Raw genomic sequence first — 18,823 nt, 5'->3', positions numbered from 1 at the left:
ATTTGCCGCTGACTAAGTTTACATCCGATCCCCTTCCAGGCTTCCCCCATTCCACCCCCATCCCTCTCCCCAGATCTCGTCCAAAGGCAAATAAAGGAGCAGCACGGGACTCGTTGTCAAGCATTATGGGAAATCTTTCGGTATTGCTCTGAGTCCCTACAGAGAAAAGTGCGGTGGATTGTTCCAACAAACCACAAAGAACAACACTGGAAAGCCTATCAACATCCGAGCCGAAAGGAACAAAGAGACGAGAGCGCCACACACACCGAACACACACTGACTCGACTACTAGTAAACGGGGGGCTTGACTCCACCTGGGATGCATCCCTAGACTATCACGAAATACCCCGCCTTGTACACGACCCCGTAGTTCTACCCCTCTCCACCCAGTAGGAGTTGGGAGTATCAGGCCGTAGTGGTATACCGTCATTACCAGCCAAAACATCTGCCTATATCCACAGCCGGGCGAGTCTCCGCCACTCCTCTCAGCCGCGCCGAAAAGCCTCATTCATCGGGAGGAGGTAACACACACACTGATGGATTGGATCGGTCCAGATGACTTCTTGTCTCTCTCTCTGTCCTCCCCATCCTCCTCCTCCGCCTCCTCCTCCTCAGGAAGGGCCAGCTCGATCCGGAATGGTGGACCAAACATACACTAGAGATTGCTAGCTTAGCCCTGGAGAGCTTTCTTTTGAATGCGAGCTCACATGTGCTGCGGCTTCCTGGCCCTGTCGACCCTTGCTAGAGTTCTCCACGAAGCGGAGCAGACCAGTGCACTTTATTATTAAAGGAGAAGCAAGCTGCTGCTCGTGGTGTGATTATATATCAGACCCAGAGCACCGTCTCTTTGTTCTTCCTCCTACTCCTCGTTCCCTCCTCCTTCTGATCTTCTTCTTCCATTGATTGCCTTCTTCTCCCCACCCATCATTCACTGGTGCCATCTCATTGTTTATAAGAAGATTGTCTGTCTGTCTATCTATCGGGCGAGAATCCAAAGGCAAAGATGACGTCCACACAAGCGATCGTGTGTCACGACACATACGCAAACAAAGGATGGAAGCTGGAGGATATCAAGGTTAGAGAACCGCAAGAAGGCGAGCTTCTCGTGGAAATGGTCGCTTCTGGTGTTTGCCATACAGATGTATTGATCGGTGGTCTTGCCAATGATGGAAACCCCATGGCCATGTACCCGCGTGTGCTGGGTCACGAAGGTGGGTAGTCCTTTCGATTCTTCTCCGCTGCTCGAAATGTCGTATAGTTTCAAGAAGAAGAAGAACAATAGGGAAAGAAGAGCAAAGCTGACCATGATATCACCCCCCAACACAGGCTCTGGCTACGTTCGAAAAGTCGGACCAGGCGTCACCGTCGCAGCCGAAGGCGATCCCGTCCTCCTCTCCTTCGCCTTCTGCGATAAGTGTGAAATCTGCAAAACCGGCGGCCACTCCCACTGCGATCACTTCACCCCCCTCAACTTCGGCCCCCACACCGCCTTCCACGCCGCCGAGGGCAAAGAGTCGTCAGGAGGAGGATCCGAAATCCTCGGACAATTCTTCGGCCAATCCTCCTTCGCCAACTTCTCCATTGTGAAATCCTCCTCCGTCGTCAACGTCAAAGGCCTCGTGACAGAAAAACGCGACTTGCAACTCTTCTCCCCGCTCGGCTGCGGTATTCAAACGGGCAGTGGAACCGTCGTGAACGTCTCCGGTGCAGGACCCAACGATGCACTGTGTGTCATGGGACTCGGAGGTGTCGGACTGTCGGCCATCATGGGCGCGAAGATCCAAGGCTGCAGAATGATTATCGGAGTGGACCGAGTCGAATCACGACTGAAGCTGGCCAAGGAATTGGGTGCGACACATGTGATTGACGGGTCAAAGTTGGATGAGGGAAAGACGTTGGGAGATGTGATCAAGGAACTTGCGGATGGAGTGGGACCGTCGATTACGATTGACACGACGGGAGCGCCCGTGTTGATGGATGCGGGAATGCAGTTTACGAGGAATCGGGGCAAGTATATTCAAGTGGGATCTCCGCCATTTGATTACACTTTGAACAGTGTGCAAGGCTTTGCGTTCATGGTGGCCGGGAAACAGTGGATTGGAGCGGTCGAAGGTGGTGCCTACCCACCCAAGTATGTGCCGCAGATGATTCAGTGGTATCGGGAAGGGAAATTCCCCATTGATAAGTTGATGAAGTTGATGCCTGCCGATCAATTCGATCAGGCTCTGCATGAGATGCACTCGGGAGTAAGTCCTTTCTTCAATCGTCCTTGCGTGTCATATGCAATTTGCTAACTCACGTTTCACAGGAGACCATCAAGCCCATTCTGACATGGTAGCGTGTCATGGTAGATAGCACCTTTATATCCGTTCTAGCTGTATCACTGTTTATACGAATGTGAACACTTACTCCACACTGCTCCAGCTGGGATCTAATAATCGGTATCCATGTTGGAATTGGCAATATAGCTCGATGAGCAGCAATGGGCCTCCACATGCGATAAGAGCCCCGGAAAGTTGCTACCATTATAGAGAAAATTGCCGTGAACTTTCTGCTAGAGAGGAGACTATGACCATGTCAGCTCCGACAGAGTAGTCATGGCTTAGAATTCGTGAAGCTACATCGTTGTTCTCTGCCGCCCGGAGGCCAGTCACGTACTGGACTTTACCGTTCTGGCAAGCATCTTCACATGCTCACCACACATGGCCCGGACCGACCACTACATCCTCTGCCATTTCAGTCCAAGACGAGGAGCCATCCTGGCGCTCCAAGTGTCGTGTTCGGTCTCGCACTCTGCTAGGATGAGGCGTTTCTACTCTCATCTTCTGCAAACTTGACAGCCGGAGCAAAGTCCCTCTTGGCATAATCAAAGTATTCCTTCCACACACGAGATTCTTGTCCAATACCCTCTCCGAAAGCCTTGTTAAAAGCCACGCTCACCTTGACAACAGCCTTCTGTTGCTCTGTGATCTTCTCAAGTTCCTGCTTGACAGCATTCTCCTTGGGCTTGAACGAGAGGACTGCACGAAACTGTGCAGCCAGAGAGTCTAAGCGACGAGCGCTCTCATGCGGAGCAATAGTGAGCAATTTGCCAAGCACGAGGCAGCAGAGGATTCGAATCTCGTGCTCGTCGACCACACCGGCAACGATACGCTCGTAGTAAGCTGAAATGTCGAGACGCTCGCGAGAAGCTGGAGAGTCCAGCAAAGCGTAAAGTGTCTCGTACGCAGACTTGCGTATCTCCAGGCCATCATCGATCTTGTGCTTGAAAGGTCCCATCGAAACCTCGCGAATCAGCTCTGGACGGATTACTGAGGCCTGGATGGCGTATGGGAGCAGTTCACCAAGATGAGGAAGGACCAGGGCAGGCTTATTGTGCAGGGCGGAATTGAAAGTTGTCAGCGACAACCGTTGATTGTCGAGATCGGTGTCTCGCAACATAGTCGACAGCAGAGGAATGATTGTTGCCTGCAGGTGAGGGTTGTAGCTAGGCTCTGTGTCAGAGAAAACGTAGCGTAATGCGGCAATGACCATACCCCGAACGGTTGAGTTGGGGTTCTGCAGGAAGGTATGAAGCTGGGGCAGATACGCAGTTGGATCGATAATGGCTAAGCGTCCAACGCACTCTGCGCCAACGACTTTGTTGTCCTCGGCTTGACCAGAATTGATGATGTTCTCCCACAGACTCTTCGTGTATGGTCGTATCTCATCTTCTGCAGTGCTGTGCTGTAAAAGCTCCTTGACTGAGTGGAGCAAGAGGTACTGTCGACCCTGTGCCATACCATCAAGGATCTTGGGTAGGTAACTTTTCACGTTGCCAGCTCCAGCGCGGCCAAGTGCTACAGCAGCGGCTAGCTTCACTTTCTCGGACTGATCTGCAAAGTATGGAGTGAAGGACTCGGGTTTGAGAGCGGATTGGGTGCTTTGACGCAGGCCAGCCTCTCCAAGAACAGACAGAGCGAGACATCTCTTCGCCTCATCAGTCTGGGTCCGTAGCTCCTGAATGAAGGAATCGAGCTTGACGCCCACGCTATCGCCGCCTGAAACCAACAAAGTGCCAATTACTTGACCAGTGACATCGGTATCTCCAGCAGGTGCGATGTCGAGTAATGCGGTCATGAGTTGACGCCCTACACCAGCTTCCCCAATGGACTCGACACAAGCGATGAGAGCGTCGAGAGCAGACCCCGACAGCGGCGAGCGAACGATGCTGCAGATGCCGGCGATGACAGCATCTGTAGCGACAGCCTCCGGCCGTCCCTTGGTAAAGGAGGCCAGGACGATCAAAGCCGGACCAATCATGTGCAGATCGCCTGACATGAGAAGGGGAATGAACATATCGATGAGCTTTACCACTATCGCGTCATCGACAATGCTCTCTCTAGAAGCTTGGTTGACAGCGAGCATGCGGAGGGCGCTGAGACTGGCCCCTCGCAGGGAACGACTTGACTTGCGAAGTTGAGCACCCAGCTCGAGTGCCACGGCACCCACGAATCCAGGCTTGAAATCCGTGGGCGATTGAGCCAGCACTGCCATCGTGTCTATCGCGCGGACGCATGTCAAGCGCGTAAGCTCATTCTTCATGCGCTCTGCGATGATTTCTTGACCAGCGAAACGGTCCTTTTCTGATAGTAGAGCTGTTGCGGCGCCACTCGTACGACCAATCAGCAAGCCAAGCGCCTGAACGGCCTTCTGACGCACTTCAGTATCGGACTCTGGCGCAGTGATACGGTTGGTGATGATTCCAAACAGTTTGGTCAACACATCACCATTGTTCGCCAAAGACGATCGTGGTGGGGTAAGAGCCTTGATGTAGGCCTCTATCGTTGTGAATGCCTCCCCCGAGACCTTGGCGAGGCGGTCCGTTGCAGATTTGATGACAGCCGGAATGATGATATCAAGATGCGGTTGGATCACTTTGGTGGGGTGAGTCTCAGCAATAGCTCGGAGCAACACCAGAGCCTCAATCCTGACGGCATTGTTGGAAAGGTTCGAGCCTGAGGAGGCGGCGGTGTTGATGATGTCCACTACGGGAGCAATGACAAGATCTGCACTATCCGAAAGGCCTCCATGCTGTGCTATTACCATGTCTTTCAGCAGGGAAATAAGCGCCTGCTTCGTGGCAGGAGTCGAAGATTTGAACAGCTTTGATGCGCCCTTGACGATCTGCGGATATATGTCAGCTCATCACATACTGGAATTTCTCTCTCTTAGACACGCCCAAAAGAAGGGAGTCGTCGATATTGAGGAGAGTAGCAGAGAGGCACTTACTTCAGGGTTAATCTTAGCCAAACTTTTCGTCGCATCTGTGGGTGCTAGTGTTGACGGCGAGGCGTAGCCGTTCATCAGTGCCTGCTGAGTTTCCAAATCGGAGCCGAGGGAATCCGAGAAGCCTCGCCTCCGCTTCCTGCTTAATGAGGTTGAGTCTGGCGTGGAAGGTGCGGCGGAGGCGCCGGTCTTCGTGATGAGAAAGGCCAGAGTTTTGATCACTTCTGTCCGAACGCTCTCCTCTCGCTCCTTGAAGCGGTTGATGAGCGCCGGCGCAATTTGACCGTAGATCGAAGGCTCCTTCGGGTCGAGCATACCAATCAGCGCATACAGTGTCTTTGCCGAGTCGCGTCGGACCTTCCAGCTCACGTCGTCCTCGTCTTCAAAGCCAGCCTCTTCCTCGAAGTCCTCATCCGCATCGAAGTCGTCGGCTGTCTCTTCTTCCTCCTCGTCCATGTCCTCGTCGTCATCATCTAGCACGTTCGGCTCATACTTGAGAAAACGCGTCGCTGCTTCTGCGACGTCTTTTGTGTAGGGGCGCATGTCTGCCGGGCAGGATTCAAGGAAGGCTGCAATGGCGACTAGAGCAGACTCGCGCACTTCCTCCAATTGTACATCTCGCTCTCCATCTGATTCAGCTTCAGCTTCGCGCTGCTGTTCTAGCTCTTCCTGGCTCAAAGGGGCAAGCACAAACGGAGCGAGTGTCCTTAGATATGGACCAAACTGCTTCGGTATGCTGCGCGCCAAGCTGCCATACACGTTGATGAACAGTCTTCGCTGTTGGCTTGTGAGATGGGACTGTCGGAGCTGCTCGATAGTGTAGCTGATGTGATTCGCAAGGAGTCGGTCGTCGAAGTATGGGGCCAGAGCAGACAGCGCCGCGACTGCCTTCTTCTTCATCACGGTACCGCACTTTTCGCTTTCAACAATGGACATGGTCACTTGTTCAAGCGCCTCCACTTCCACCATTTGTAGCATCGGCCCAAAGTTTACCGCAACAGCGTGGAGAAGGTCGAGACTGTTGGAGTCATTGCCAGTCTCCAGGTCATACTGCAACATGCCCTTAGGAGGCGGCGGTCCTGGCTTGGGCAAAGGGATGACCACACGGCCAACAAGACGCGGTATCAGCGCCTTGCTGACCGCGTTGTAAGCCTCGTTGACCTTCTGGCTTCGTGGCAGGCCCGGTGATGGGTGGGGAAGGGCAACCACGATGGCTCGAACAGCGATTGCCGGGATGGAATTGTCTATGGAGTTGTCCGTCTTGATGTTGCTGACCTTCTCAATCGTCGGGCATAATATGGGCTCTGGTACCTTGTTTACAAATGGGCCCAGCACCTTGATGGCCATATTTTGTACCTCTCCGTGACTGTCATTCAGCGTATGCAGCAGACCCTCCACTACCTTGGCGCATGTGTTATAATCGTGCTGGAGGAAGGTCTGGTGGCCATTGATCAACATCTGATTCAGGTCGTTGAGGGTCATATAGCGGATATCGCTGTCGGCGTCCTGTAGTTTGCTGAGGAGGGAGGCGACATTGTGGGAGGTGGGGTTCTGGGGGACGGTGTTGCTCGCCATGTCGGCGGCGGACGGTGATGTAGGGTCGTCCGCTGTCTGATCGCAGTTTTCTTCGTTGTATGTGACAGGCTGGAGTGCTGTGGTACTAAGGCAAGTACGTGGTCAGGTAAGGTATTAAGGTAGACAATCGAGCCTGGCCACGTGAGAGCAAACAGAGAGATGGTGCCTAGGTGGAAGTACCTAGACGTTGCCCAGTGTGGTTGTTTAGGTAAGGTAGAGCTAAGAACCGTCACATACGCTGCCCCGCCACGGCACAGGCACTACCGACCCGACCCGCCTTGCCGCCATGCAGGGATTAAAAGTGCAGTGAGTTCGAGAAGCTTGGCGGAAGCTCTCTTTCACTTTGTCGACACAAACGAGCAAGCTGTTCCTGGTCGCGTCAACCTCCTCCCGAAGGAAAGGCTGATTCCACCTCATCGGCAGCGACATGAAACGACAAAGGCCCATCCCTACTGCTGCCCCGACACAAGCAGAAGCAGACGCGCCTTCGCCTGCAGCCACCACCATGTCGGTCAAACGCCAGAAGACATCGCACGCCGCCTTCGCAGCTTCGCAGCCATTGTTCGACACGCTGCGGAATGCGCGAGACCGACTGCCCGACCAGGGCATGTACATCACCGTTGCCACCAACGTTGTCCAGCAGCTCCACGTCGGCCTGAAAATCGAGGACGGCAAGAATGACGTCGAACGACACGCGAGATACATGGACGCCATTGTGGAGGCTTGGAGGTGTGCGACGGACATGTACTGCGGTATTTTCTCGCAGTTGGCCACTATCACGGCTGAGAAGCCTGAGGAGGGTCGTGGCGCGGCTGCCTCGCACGCCGAGTTCAAGATGATGCTGGAGAGTGCACAGGGAGCACAGAAGCTTGCACAGGATTACAGACTGGCGCGAGAGAAACCCGACCTCCCGGTGGTGGAGAATGAGGTCAAGGTCAACCTCAAGCCAGAGCTTGAGCCAGCCGTGACGAGTGAGAAGGAAGAGCCAAAGTCTTCTTCTGTATTCCCACCTTCGCAGCCTACCCCTACGCCCGCCTCGAAGAAGAATAAGAAGGGTGATGCCAACACCAAGTACGACAAATCGGGCGCTATGCTGCTCTGGGAAGATGGCGAGCTCCAGGTCCCATTTTCGGTGTTGAGTACGTTAGAGAAGAAGGAGTACGCTATCGTTCGTGCGAGAACGCAACGGTCAAAGCAAAAGAAGAAGGTCGCTGGCATCAGGAACAAGGATCAAAATGTCAATGGCACAACAAAGCACAGTGCAGAAAGCTCAACTAGTCATCCGGCTGAAGCTACTGGAGCAAAGACCAACACAGTCCCGGAAGTCGAATTCGAAGATGCAGACGCAGTGGCAGCTGAAGTCGCCTTACGTATGAAAGCAAAAGAGGACGCCAAACGCGCGAAGAAAGCAGAGAAGAAGCGCAAGCGTGAGAGCGGGGACAGCTTCGTGCATGGTGACGAGGCTGTGGGCCATGACCCAGCGGCCATTGCCGAGAGGCCGAAGAAGAAGAAAGCCAAGAAGTCTGATTCTGCAGCTGAGGCTGCTGTTCCAGAAAACGGCACTGGCTCTGCGAAGCGCAAGGTCAGCGTCGAAGATGCTGCAAATTCAATTGGACCTGCGAAAGATGGAGCTGAAAAGCGAGTTACGAAGAAGCAGAAGAAATCGAAGAAGACCAGCGAGTGATTCTCAGAAGGTGTGCCAGAGGGCCAGAGACGTTGTTGGACAAGGGATGTCTGAGCATGGAGGAAGACATTGCTGACAGTACAAGTATGATCGACTTCGCAATGGTGAGCTACTTGCTCATAACCTAGCTTATATATACAAAGCGTGGCGTTTGAGCGTGTGCAGATGAACGAGCGAAGAGATACCCCTTGTTGCAAGCTTCGAGATTTTTGCGCGTATGTAAAAACATGAATTCAACTGTCCGTTGAAGTGAAGCCCTCCCTCCCGCGTTCTCTCTCTCTCTCTCTCTCTCTCTCTCTCTCTCTCACCCTCCAAGGACAGAGGCAATAACCCTATTTTATATCACAGCAAATACACCTAATCTTGAGGTTTGCAGAAGCTTGTAACTCGATTGCAGAAAGAGAGAGAGAGAGAGAGAGAGAGAATAATCCATGTGTATCCTTCATTTTATGTAACCTCTAATGTACGTCGTTGTGCATCTACTTTTCCCCCCAGTCATAGCTGCTTCGAAAAACACCACGAACACCAGAGAAAGAAACGAATCCACCATGAGGGACCTTACTCGTCGTCATCTTCCCCATCACCGCCACCAGCTTTTTTATCCTCAAGTTTCTGCGCATACTCTCTCGCCAAAACCGTGACTCTCTCTGCCTGACTACCGCCGGTTTTCTTGCTACCCTTTTTGCTCGTGCCAGCAGCATACTGCGCAGCACCCTCTTTATTCTCAAAGTCCAGCCACTTCTTGAACACAAATTTGGCCCTCCTCTTCTTCATGGGAAGTTTCACAATCCTCTCAAACAGCTCTCGAGTCTTTTCGACAGCTTCCATCTTGGCGTCATCGGATGATTGCGTCGAGATGCGTGACCGTTCAATATCGACCCACATGTCCCAACCGGAACTCCACTTGGACCACTCACTCATGAGCCCTTCAAAGATGGTACGTCCACGTTCAGCGTCTCCATTCACAGAACGGAACTCAAGGGCCGCGAACTTGGCAGTGAGCAGACGGTGCTCATTCGTCGGAACACTGTGCAGAGCCTTGGTGAGGAGCGCGCGAGCTCGATCGGCGTTTCCGAGAGTCTCCAGGAGGAATGTCGCATAGTTGAGCCACACTTCAGGACTCGCTCGGAACGTTTTATTGGCAATCATGCGTTCAAAGATCCCATCTGCCTTGGCATGTCTCCCGCTGTCGATGTATATAGAAGCGAGCTTCTCATGCATCTCAAGTGGATCTTGGACTTGTACTGCATTCTTGAATGCCTCTTCCACGCCATCATCATCGCCATACTCGACTTCGAGGTTCAGCAACGCAATCCAGATGTTCAGCTTTTCGTCGCTCTCGCGGATGTTGATGGTTCGGAGAGCTCGTTCGGCGATATTACGAGCTTGTTGGATCTCGCTGAGGCGGAGTTGGAAGGCCATGTATTGGATCCACAGGCCAGAGTTGTTGGGTTGTCCCAGGAGTTGTCGTTCGAAATCGCTGTTGCTTTGGGGACCATTTTTGTCGAGGTCACCGGTGAGGTCTTCTTTGATTTCTGACTTGCGCTTCTTTTTCTTCGTAGTTACTGTTTCTGGTTCGGATTCGTATGCTGCACCGTTGGTGCCGGCGTCGAGATCTTCCCCCTCCCAGTTGAAGCCGCTTGTCTTGAGACCGCCAGAAGCTTTTGCTGGCTCGTCATCAACGTCCATCATATCCTCAACATCGGCTTCACTGTCTGCATCTTGCACGTCTCGGTCAATCTCAACGCCACCATCTGAATCGTTGCTGAGTTCGACACCGCCATCCATATCAACGTCCTCATCTTCACTATCCTCATCTTCATCATCGCCATCATCAGTCTCATTGGCAAAGTAGCTGGCTTTAAGACCAAGGCTGATCTTCCGATTCTCGACGTCAACCTTCAATACCTTTGCTTTCACAACATCGCCAGCACTGTACAACTTTCGGACATCCTCGGTACGTCTCGCAGCGACCTCACTCCTATGGCATAACCCAGAGAGTCGTGGCTGAGTATTGTCGATGTCGATGAATGCTCCAAAGTCCTCCACCTTCCGAACCTTTCCAGTGACTGTCATGCCTGCTTCGAGGTCTGTGATGCCAAGCGGCGGCTCGTAGTTACCGTCAACATGAGACTGCTTTAGACTGAGCTGGACCTGTTTCGCATCTGTGTCAACGGAGAGCACGCGGCCCTTCACGAGTTGGTCGACGACGTATATGCTGCGCCATTCCTTAACATACTGGTCGCTCAGGTCCGAGATACGGACGAGTGCGTCCACATCGGCACCGAGCGACACGAAGACGCCCTTGTCTGCGACCTTCTTCACGAAACCGCGTACAATGTCCGCAGCCTTGAGCTGCGAAACGTTCGAGATCTGCGCGTCCTTGACGGGCAAGCTTGAGCTTAGCACTTTGGACGGTCTCAAGCTGACAAACGCACGCTTGTTCGGCGCGTCCACACTGATCACACAAGCACGTACAATGTCGTTCTTGCTGTACTGCATCAAGTTGATGGAATCGTAATCATCGCTGAGTTCCACCAGCGGAACATGAGCGACCAGGTTCTTAGCAAGCTCGACGCTGACTGCACGCTCAGTAGCCTTGATCACTCGCGCCGGGAGAACCATACCTGGAGACAAGTCCTTGAGCGCAAGAGGTGTGGAGGCGTTGTCCTGCTTGGCAGTGAGATCTAGTCGACCTGCACTGATGTCGACCGCCTTGACATTGACACGCAGCGCACAGCCAATCCGGAACCGATTCTCGACATTCTGGAGCTGTCCAACATCATCCGAAAGGTCCATGAGAGCTACACGCCCCCGAACGTTTGGCGATAGGTTAACCCAGACGCAATTCTCAGCGTGGTTGTTGACGAAGGCAAGCTGAGATGACCCAGGCTTGACAGACTCTAGATCCAGCAGAGACTTGTCGTCTTTCTGCACTCGCGACTTCTTGGCAGAAAGTTCAAACACTGGTACCTTGCCTTGCCGATGACTGAATGGAAGGAAACGGTGATTTCGTGCATCGTGGATACCGAGAACCTTGACATCGATGAGGTCGTTTTGCTTGAAGCTTTGCAACGGCGCAGCCTTGTTCGAAATTTCATCCCACGAATCGAACACCTCGCTCACATCCACTCGACCTTGCACGTTGTCTGCAAGACGAACGTTGATCTGTGTTGCTCGAATAGAGGCAATACGGGCTTTTGTAACTTTCCCTGGCTCAATGTCAGACAAAGACTTCAGCGCTGGATCAATTGGCTTGCTGAGAGCATCATCGATGCTAGCCTTCGGGTTCGAGGATTGCTCGGCTGTTGCAGCCTGTTCACGCATGGTCAGGCGGAAGCGCTTTGCGGAGACATCTGTGTCCATTACCCAGACATTGAGTGTCTGATCCTTTCGCACGCCGAAGTCAGGCTTGTCAAGCGCCTCTGCCAGGATCTGGCTTTTTGGCAATAACCCCACTATGCCGTTCGCGAACTCGACAAAGATGGCATCTGATGTGGTGTTCCTGACGAAGCCGTGCACCTTGGTGCCCTGTTTGACATCTGAAAATGTGCTGATCAGGTTGCCCGCCTTGGCATCCTCTACGAGGCTCGGCTTGTTGCTAAGCATGACGGTCTGACTCCTGTCAATCTTGTCCAGCACTAGCAGGTGCTTTAACTTCTGGCCAACACGAACACGCTTCGCCTCTTTCTCTGCCTTAGCGAGAGAGCCATCGACGAAGTGTGTCAAGCGCATCATGCCTCTCAGTCCACTCTCCAGGTCCAGAGAAATAGACTCAGCCGATTTCTCGGTCACGGTTCCACTCACTAGTTGACCGCCCGCGACCTTGTCCCAAGCCTGCTCTTGGTCTGCACCAAAAGCGACGTGGTCCTTGCATGTGACTTTCATCTCTTCAGTATCTGGACTGACTGATACGATCTTCACTCTGACAGTCTGGCCGGACCGAAAGTGCTGTTCTGGGCGCTCGATGAAAGTCTCACTCATCTCGGCAACCGGAAGCCAAGCTCGGACGGGGCCATAGAATTGCACTACAGCACCGTTGGGATGCAGCTTGATGATAGTGCCTTTGCTTTCCATGCCTGGCTGGAGGCCTTGATAGGCCTTCCAGATTTCCTCGTTGGCATCATCGACCAGCTGCTTTTTCAGCGTAAGGCGAACATGCCTCTTCTCTGTGTCTACGGACAGGATTCTGGCCTTCACAGGAAACCCCTCGCGGTATTTACGTTCTGGGTTCTTCAACTGTGCATCGCTGATATGTTGTTCTGGCACCAGACCTGTGATGTTGTCGCTGAGTTTGACGAGGATGCCTGTAAGGCCTGTAGCGCCGCCCAGGATAATCTTATCTACGGTGCCATTCACTACCGCGCCCACAGTGAGATCGTCCAAACGGAGGAAAGCTTGGTCGAGAACAGACTGCTTCAATGATACGTAGTAAATGTTGTCGATTGGACTGTATCCGATGATACGGACTTTGTGAGCAGAGTCGATCGTGTATGGTCCAGAGGTCGAAGACAACGATTCAATCCGCTTGTCTGAAATCTGCGAGATGTGTGCGAATGCAGTAACCGAACGTTCGTCGCGGCCGTGCTTGGCGGAGAGTTTGAGGTATAGACCTTTGTTTTGTGAAACCTGTGTAATCTTGGCATCTTCCACGACCGACGACATTGGCAGCAGCTGCCCGAGTTCAGCGGCCTGTGTCTTCAAGGATTTGGTGGAAATGTCGGGGAGCCTGTCCGATGCTGGTACAAGAGCTAAAGTATGAGCAAGGAAGGACATGCCGACACGTCGAGCGCCATCGTCTTCTGGTATCGCGAACACGATTCTTGCATGTGTCTTGCTTCCCACTTTATACTTCTTGCTCATGTCCTTCTCCTCCAGCCCAATGGCCTGCGAATGGATAGCATCGGCAGTCACATCGAGCATGCCCATAATCTTGCCCACAACGCCCGAAGGCCCAGACTCGGTGATGAGAACATCCACAGCAGTACCAGGCAGGATCGCATCCACTGATGGAGCATCACTTATGGTTGGAAGCTTCTTGTCGCCAAGCGCAAGTGACATTCGGCTTGGATCTGGAGAAATCTTCAGGACCTTGCCGTTGCTACCTTTGCCTGTAACAAGACACAGCATGACTTGACCTTCTTGCACCTTGTCCAGGTCGTATGCATATCCGAGTTCCTTCTTGCTCACGAAACCTTTCACGCTCTCGTCTGACAAGCCTAGGTCCATGATCAGGCCATGGTCCTCGACACTTCTTACTGCAGCCTGCACGACACTGTTGACAACTACATTGTCTTCGGGCAGGCCCCCATTGACCGTAGTTGGATCGAGGGACAGCTCGATGTGCTTTTTACTCTTTCCCTCTGCGGGGTCCGTGCCAGTCGAAGTCACGGTCGCTCGGAGCCACTGTCCAACATGGAACAGCTGCTTCAGATCGATGTCTTCGTCATCCTCATCGTCCTCATCAGCACCAGACTTGGCATCGTCCAGCATTCGTTCGATGCGCGCAGTCAGTCGTTCAGACACGGCGGTGATTGGCACATAACCTGTCAGATTATTCGGTAGTGCCAGCGCAACATCTCTGCCCGTGATAGCCGTCACTCGCCCCAGCACAACGCTACCCACCGCCAGCGTCTTGTAGCTCAATCCTGAGATCTTCACACCACTTCCCTCGACCTGCGGCAATCCATCGCCCTTTCGCGTCGTCTTGCGCTTCTTCTTCGCGGGTGCAGAGTCGACTTTATCAAACAACTCTCCATCATCGTCCTTGGCCTCGGCCTTCTGGCCCGTTTCCTGCTCGAACAGGACATCGCGTTCGGCCTGCGCTTCGATCTGTTTTCGCTCGATCGGCGTCAATACACTACCACCACCACGAGGAAACGCCTTCTCTTCCTGCTGCAGAATCGACTTTAACGGCGCCTTCTTCTCGCCGGGTTCCGCACCGCCGCGTGCCAGTCGCTCCTTTTTCTCTTTGGCATTTCTCTTCTCTTCTTTGCGCGCCTCCGTGCGGTCGGGCTGCACGTCTTTCCCTTCTTTTACCTCTTTGACGTCTGCCGGCTTTGCTTTCTTGCTGGGCCGCTCGTCCGTCACGGCCTTTCTCTTGACCGGTGCCATGTCAAAGAAGGGTACAATGGTGATATCGACCAGCAAGCAGATCGATTGTGCGTTGCGCAAGACCGGCAAGCTTCCGTCGAAAGAATTTCAGATGCAGACCCTTGCCGTCGGAGAATCTCAAGCTGTTCGGGCCGATACCCGAGAGCGGAGCAAACCTTAAGCGCGTCGTCGCGGTCGCGCGCCTTCTTTTCGCGTTCTGCAACGTAAAATAGCTGCACCTGCCACCTGCACCTGCACTTCCCTTGTCCGTCTGCTTCCTGCCCTCTGTCTTTCGCAGCTCTACATCCTCACCATCGTCCCGCGACTCTACTACATCAGGTACACTCCACCATGGCGGATTTACCGCCTCCGTCATCTCAAGAGAGCCAGTATTTCGAACACCACAAGATCGCTTTCCAGAAAGAGAACTTCCAGTCATCGCCCCCAAGACCGCAGAGCAGATCGTCCAATGCCTACAGCACGCAGAAGCCCAAAGGCCTCCCGACCATTACGCCCAGGAGGTTCAGAAAGTTCTTCCAGCCACAGAAGTCCGTCTCGACAAGAGGCAGCCGCACCAGCAAAGCAGGCCGGCAATTACGAGACATCACCAGGAATGGCGTCAATCGACGAGCAGCTGGCGATGTTCGGGTCGTCGATGACTTCGTGCCGGGTCCAGAGTACTCTTCCAGCTGTGCCAGACCATTGAAAAGACGGAAATTCTCTGCAGACATTCACAGTTCGCCACTGCAGTCCTCGCCACTGCGCCATGGACAGGTAGCAGAGCCTATTGACATATTCGACGGGGAGCTTTCTGAAGCGGAGACTTTGCCAGACCTGCTGCGAAAGCTGGAACCACGCCCGAAACAAATTCAACGCTTGCGTAGACCCGGTCCATCGCGCCGTATTATGGAGAGAAGCTTCGGCGGCTTCGATGCACTTTCCCAAGGCTTCCGCGGCGTGGACCACGGTGTCGACTGGCGAGCAGAGACTGCGGACTTTGTCACCACTCCACAAGACTCACGAGTCTTTGGGAGTGGTCCAGCATTGCCCTTCTGCACCACGGCGTGCAATACGAATCCGCTCGTAGCCGTAGGTGACGAGGAAGGCTCTGTGCACATCATGGACTCATCTCTCGCCGCAGAATTCAGTCAGCTACACTTGAAAATCAAGGTGCACAGCAATGCTGTGATGGACATTGCTTTCAGCTCAGACGACTACATTCTGGCAACAGCTAGTGGTGATCAAACTGCTCGTGTGGTCGACATGCAATCCCAACGAACAATATGTATCCTCAGTGGCCACAAAAGCAGTGTAAAACAAGTCCGCTTCCAGCCTACTGACGACAACATGATCACAACCAGCTCTCGCGACGGGAGCATCCAGCTGTGGGATCTGCGATGTGGCGGCAAGTCGGCTGTACAGAACTTCAGGACATCTCTGAAGAGCCGTAGTGGCGGAGTTTCACCAGAGACACGCTATGGCAAGACGCTTGAAGTCGCTTATGGTCATAAGTCTGACGAGCGAAGCTACAACTCAGGTCAGCGGGATGAGCTGTCCATCACATCATTTCACCACTTGCCCAATGGACGGGAACATATGATCATCACTTCGAGCGAGGTTGACGCTTCCGTCAAGCTGTGGGATGTGCGTAATGCTGGCATGTCGGCACGAAGAGGAGCACCTGTCCCTGTCTCAAGCACTCCCGTACCCGCTGCACATGGCAGTAAGCGGAACTTTGGCATCAATGCCATGGCGCTCTCGGGCGATGGCAGCAGACTCTATACCGTTTGCAGAGACTGGACTGTATATGCATATTCCTTGAATCAGATCGTCCTCGGTAATGCGCCGGAGATGTCTTCGGGATCAAGCAGGCGTCGTATGTTGAAGGAGCCAATGCCGGGCCTGGGCCCACTCTACGGCTTCAAGCATCCCCAGCTGCGACTGGCCACCTTTTACATCAAGGCTGCATTGCGGCCTGCAGCAGGCGGCAAAGGCGAGATGCTCGCTGTCGGTAGCTCGAACAATTGCCCAGTGGTATTTCCAACCGATGAGCGACATCTTCCTCAACGAGAGCGACCTTCTCAAGACGACCAGGAGGATGAGGAGGATTATGGTCTTCCAGCACCAGCAAGGGCCTCACAGCGAGCTTCCGGTTCCGATGTACCGATATATGAACAGGGCACAGCACTGGTTGGCGCACACTCAAAGGAGGTTACCTCCCTGGCATGGACAACAGAGGGCAATCTCATCTCTGTTGGTGACGACTACTCGGCACGTTGCTGGCGCGAAGATGCACAGAAGGCTCGAGCACTGAGGACAAATGGTGACTTTGGAGGAGAGCGGTGGCAAATGGGCTGGGCAGATGTCGACGCTGAGTGGGATGAGGAGGAGTGCTGAGCACGAAGTGCCCCTATGCATTGAAAAGTAGCATGAACAAGGTCACTTGGCAACTGGAATCTTTTTTTGGACGGCTACAACAGAGGCTTGATGGGAATTATAGCTCTAGAGCATATTATACCCTGTATAAGGAGTGAGTTCTGTAGATGAACAAACCAACCACATTTTACAACGTCCCGGAGCGATTTCTCCCTCTAGTATCTACACGAAGTAACCAACACGAAAACTTGCTGTTAGTCTTGTTATTCACCTCTGATATAGAAATACTTCGGGACTAGCGCAAACCTTATCGAACCTTACCTGGTAGCTATACCCAGTTCTACTAGTATGACCTATTTTATATATTCAATACAAATTAGGTCTAGAAGTAGCTAGCGTGATCAGTAGAGACGCAAACAAGCAAACAGGCTAGCGTAAGTTTGTTTAGAAAGATTACCTTATCTGTACTCTCCTTGGACCTTTACTCTAAACCTTACCTTTCGTGTTATATGTCTTCTACTGGCCATGTCCCGTTGGCTACTCAGAGACTGTCTATTCGAAGAGAAGGACTACGAAAAGCAACTGAAGCAATACTAAGGCTTATTTACTAGGCGCTTCTACCATGCCTGAGAAGATTTCTATGTGCCCTACTTCGAACAGTCGCTCTAGAACATGCTGCTCAAGCTATGCCACGTCTAGATCAGGGCTGATTATCTGGAAGGTAATGCGGAGCGTGTTCTTCATACAGCCAGAGCCTACATAACGGAACGAGCAGGGTCAGCGTTTGACCCAGAGCCAGCAAAGCCACTCAAAGGTATACAAAGGTAGACAAAGGTGGGTAGGAGATCACTGCAGCGACAGTACGAACCCTAATAGGTTGTGATAACTGGCCGCAGAGATCTGTTAGTTGAGGCACTACACCATTTCTCCAAGTCTCTCGAAGTCATCTAGACAACGGGCAACGCAGCTCTTTATTAACTATCTTTGACCTTACAAAAGAAATTTGACAGATCCGGAAATAACAAAAAAACATAAGTTGCCCCGAGATGCATCTGGAACAAAGAAATTTCCAAGATAAAAGTGTTATTCACTTTAAAATTTCCCCGCTAGAGATTATCGAAGCCAATACGAATCAATAGACCAACCAGCATCACCGAATCCTCAAAATCTCCCTCTCTGGTCGAACGGTTTGAACGCAGAATCCGGACCACTGCTGTCATGGCCCCCAAGGCCCCCACGGCACCACCTGCGAGGGCGACGAAGCCGAGGACCACCTTCACCACCAGGGCGGCGACAAACGCAGGTCAGAGAACGCCGCCGAAGTCCTTCTCAGATGCAGCAGCAGATCTCGCACGGATTCAAGCAGTTCAAAAAGACGGGGCCAGACATCGTAGAGAGCTACAAAGATTGCGAACCGCAGCACGAATTCCCGCTGGCACGACATTAACCGGTAAAAATGGGGGCATCCGAATCAGTACAGGGCGGATCATTAATCCCGAATTCGTTCGAACCAACAAGATAGATGCCCACTTCCCCGTCAAAGACACGTTGATCTTACGGTCGAGGGAGTCCAAAGGTCTGAAGAACATCGATAGCTGGAGATGCTACTGGATCGCCACTCTCCAATGTGTTGCCCACGCACCGCCGATATACCACTTGCTTGGTAACCTTCATCGAGATTGCCAGCAGACTGAGAGGCAGTGTATGGTATGCGGTCTTCAGAGCTTCGTGCAAAGCTACTGGAATGGGAATCAAACGAGGTCAACTAAAACCATATCAACCGCTGACATCCACGCTGCTGCTAAGAGGACCATCGCTGCCGACGAT

General features: G+C 52.9%; 5 protein-coding genes across 5 annotated transcripts; 3 read left to right on the top strand and 2 right to left on the bottom strand.

Moving 5' to 3' along the window:
* Nucleotides 1-416: 416 nt before the first annotated feature.
* SEPMUDRAFT_124057 (cullin binding protein CanA) lies at nt 417-6,973 on the bottom strand. The gene is made up of 4 exons (XM_016901877.1): nt 5,272-6,973; nt 2,309-5,166; nt 1,327-2,246; nt 417-1,211 (listed from the first exon to the last, which is right to left on the bottom strand). The coding sequence occupies exons 1-2, from the start codon at nt 6,841-6,843 to the stop codon at nt 2,797-2,799; spliced, it is 3,942 nt and encodes a 1,313-aa protein (XP_016763997.1). The 5' UTR covers nt 6,844-6,973; the 3' UTR covers nt 417-1,211; nt 1,327-2,246; nt 2,309-2,796.
* SEPMUDRAFT_61184 (NAD(P)-binding protein) lies at nt 417-6,973 on the top strand. Its single transcript, XM_016909553.1, has 4 exons — nt 417-1,211; nt 1,327-2,246; nt 2,309-5,166; nt 5,272-6,973. Exons 1-3 carry the CDS (start codon nt 1,004-1,006, stop codon nt 2,336-2,338), a joined length of 1,158 nt encoding a protein of 385 aa, XP_016763998.1. The 5' UTR covers nt 417-1,003; the 3' UTR covers nt 2,339-5,166; nt 5,272-6,973.
* Nucleotides 6,974-7,239: 266 nt separating this feature from the next.
* Nucleotides 7,240-8,714, top strand: SEPMUDRAFT_147632 (uncharacterized protein). The gene has a single exon (XM_016904428.1). The coding sequence runs from the start codon at nt 7,271-7,273 to the stop codon at nt 8,525-8,527; it is 1,257 nt and encodes a 418-aa protein (XP_016763996.1). The 5' UTR covers nt 7,240-7,270; the 3' UTR covers nt 8,528-8,714.
* A 371-nt stretch (nt 8,715-9,085) lies between these two features.
* SEPMUDRAFT_61179 (nucleic acid-binding protein) lies at nt 9,086-14,641 on the bottom strand (the record flags this gene model as incomplete). Its single annotated transcript, XM_016909552.1, has 3 exons — nt 9,086-13,225; nt 13,310-14,509; nt 14,567-14,641. 3 exons carry the CDS (start codon nt 14,639-14,641, stop codon nt 9,086-9,088), a joined length of 5,415 nt encoding a protein of 1,804 aa, XP_016763995.1.
* Nucleotides 14,642-14,899: 258 nt separating this feature from the next.
* Nucleotides 14,900-17,177, top strand: SEPMUDRAFT_147631 (WD40 repeat-like protein). The gene has a single exon (XM_016904427.1). The coding sequence runs from the start codon at nt 14,972-14,974 to the stop codon at nt 17,015-17,017; it is 2,046 nt and encodes a 681-aa protein (XP_016763994.1). The 5' UTR covers nt 14,900-14,971; the 3' UTR covers nt 17,018-17,177.
* The last annotated feature ends 1,646 nt before the right edge of the window (nt 17,178-18,823 follow it).

Source organism: Sphaerulina musiva, assembly GCF_000320565.1.
Source record: "Sphaerulina musiva SO2202 unplaced genomic scaffold SEPMUscaffold_2, whole genome shotgun sequence".
Taxonomy (NCBI): domain Eukaryota; kingdom Fungi; phylum Ascomycota; class Dothideomycetes; order Mycosphaerellales; family Mycosphaerellaceae; genus Sphaerulina; species Sphaerulina musiva.
The sequence above is the reverse complement of the archived record's forward strand: the minus strand, read 5'-3'. Positions and strand labels throughout refer to the sequence as shown.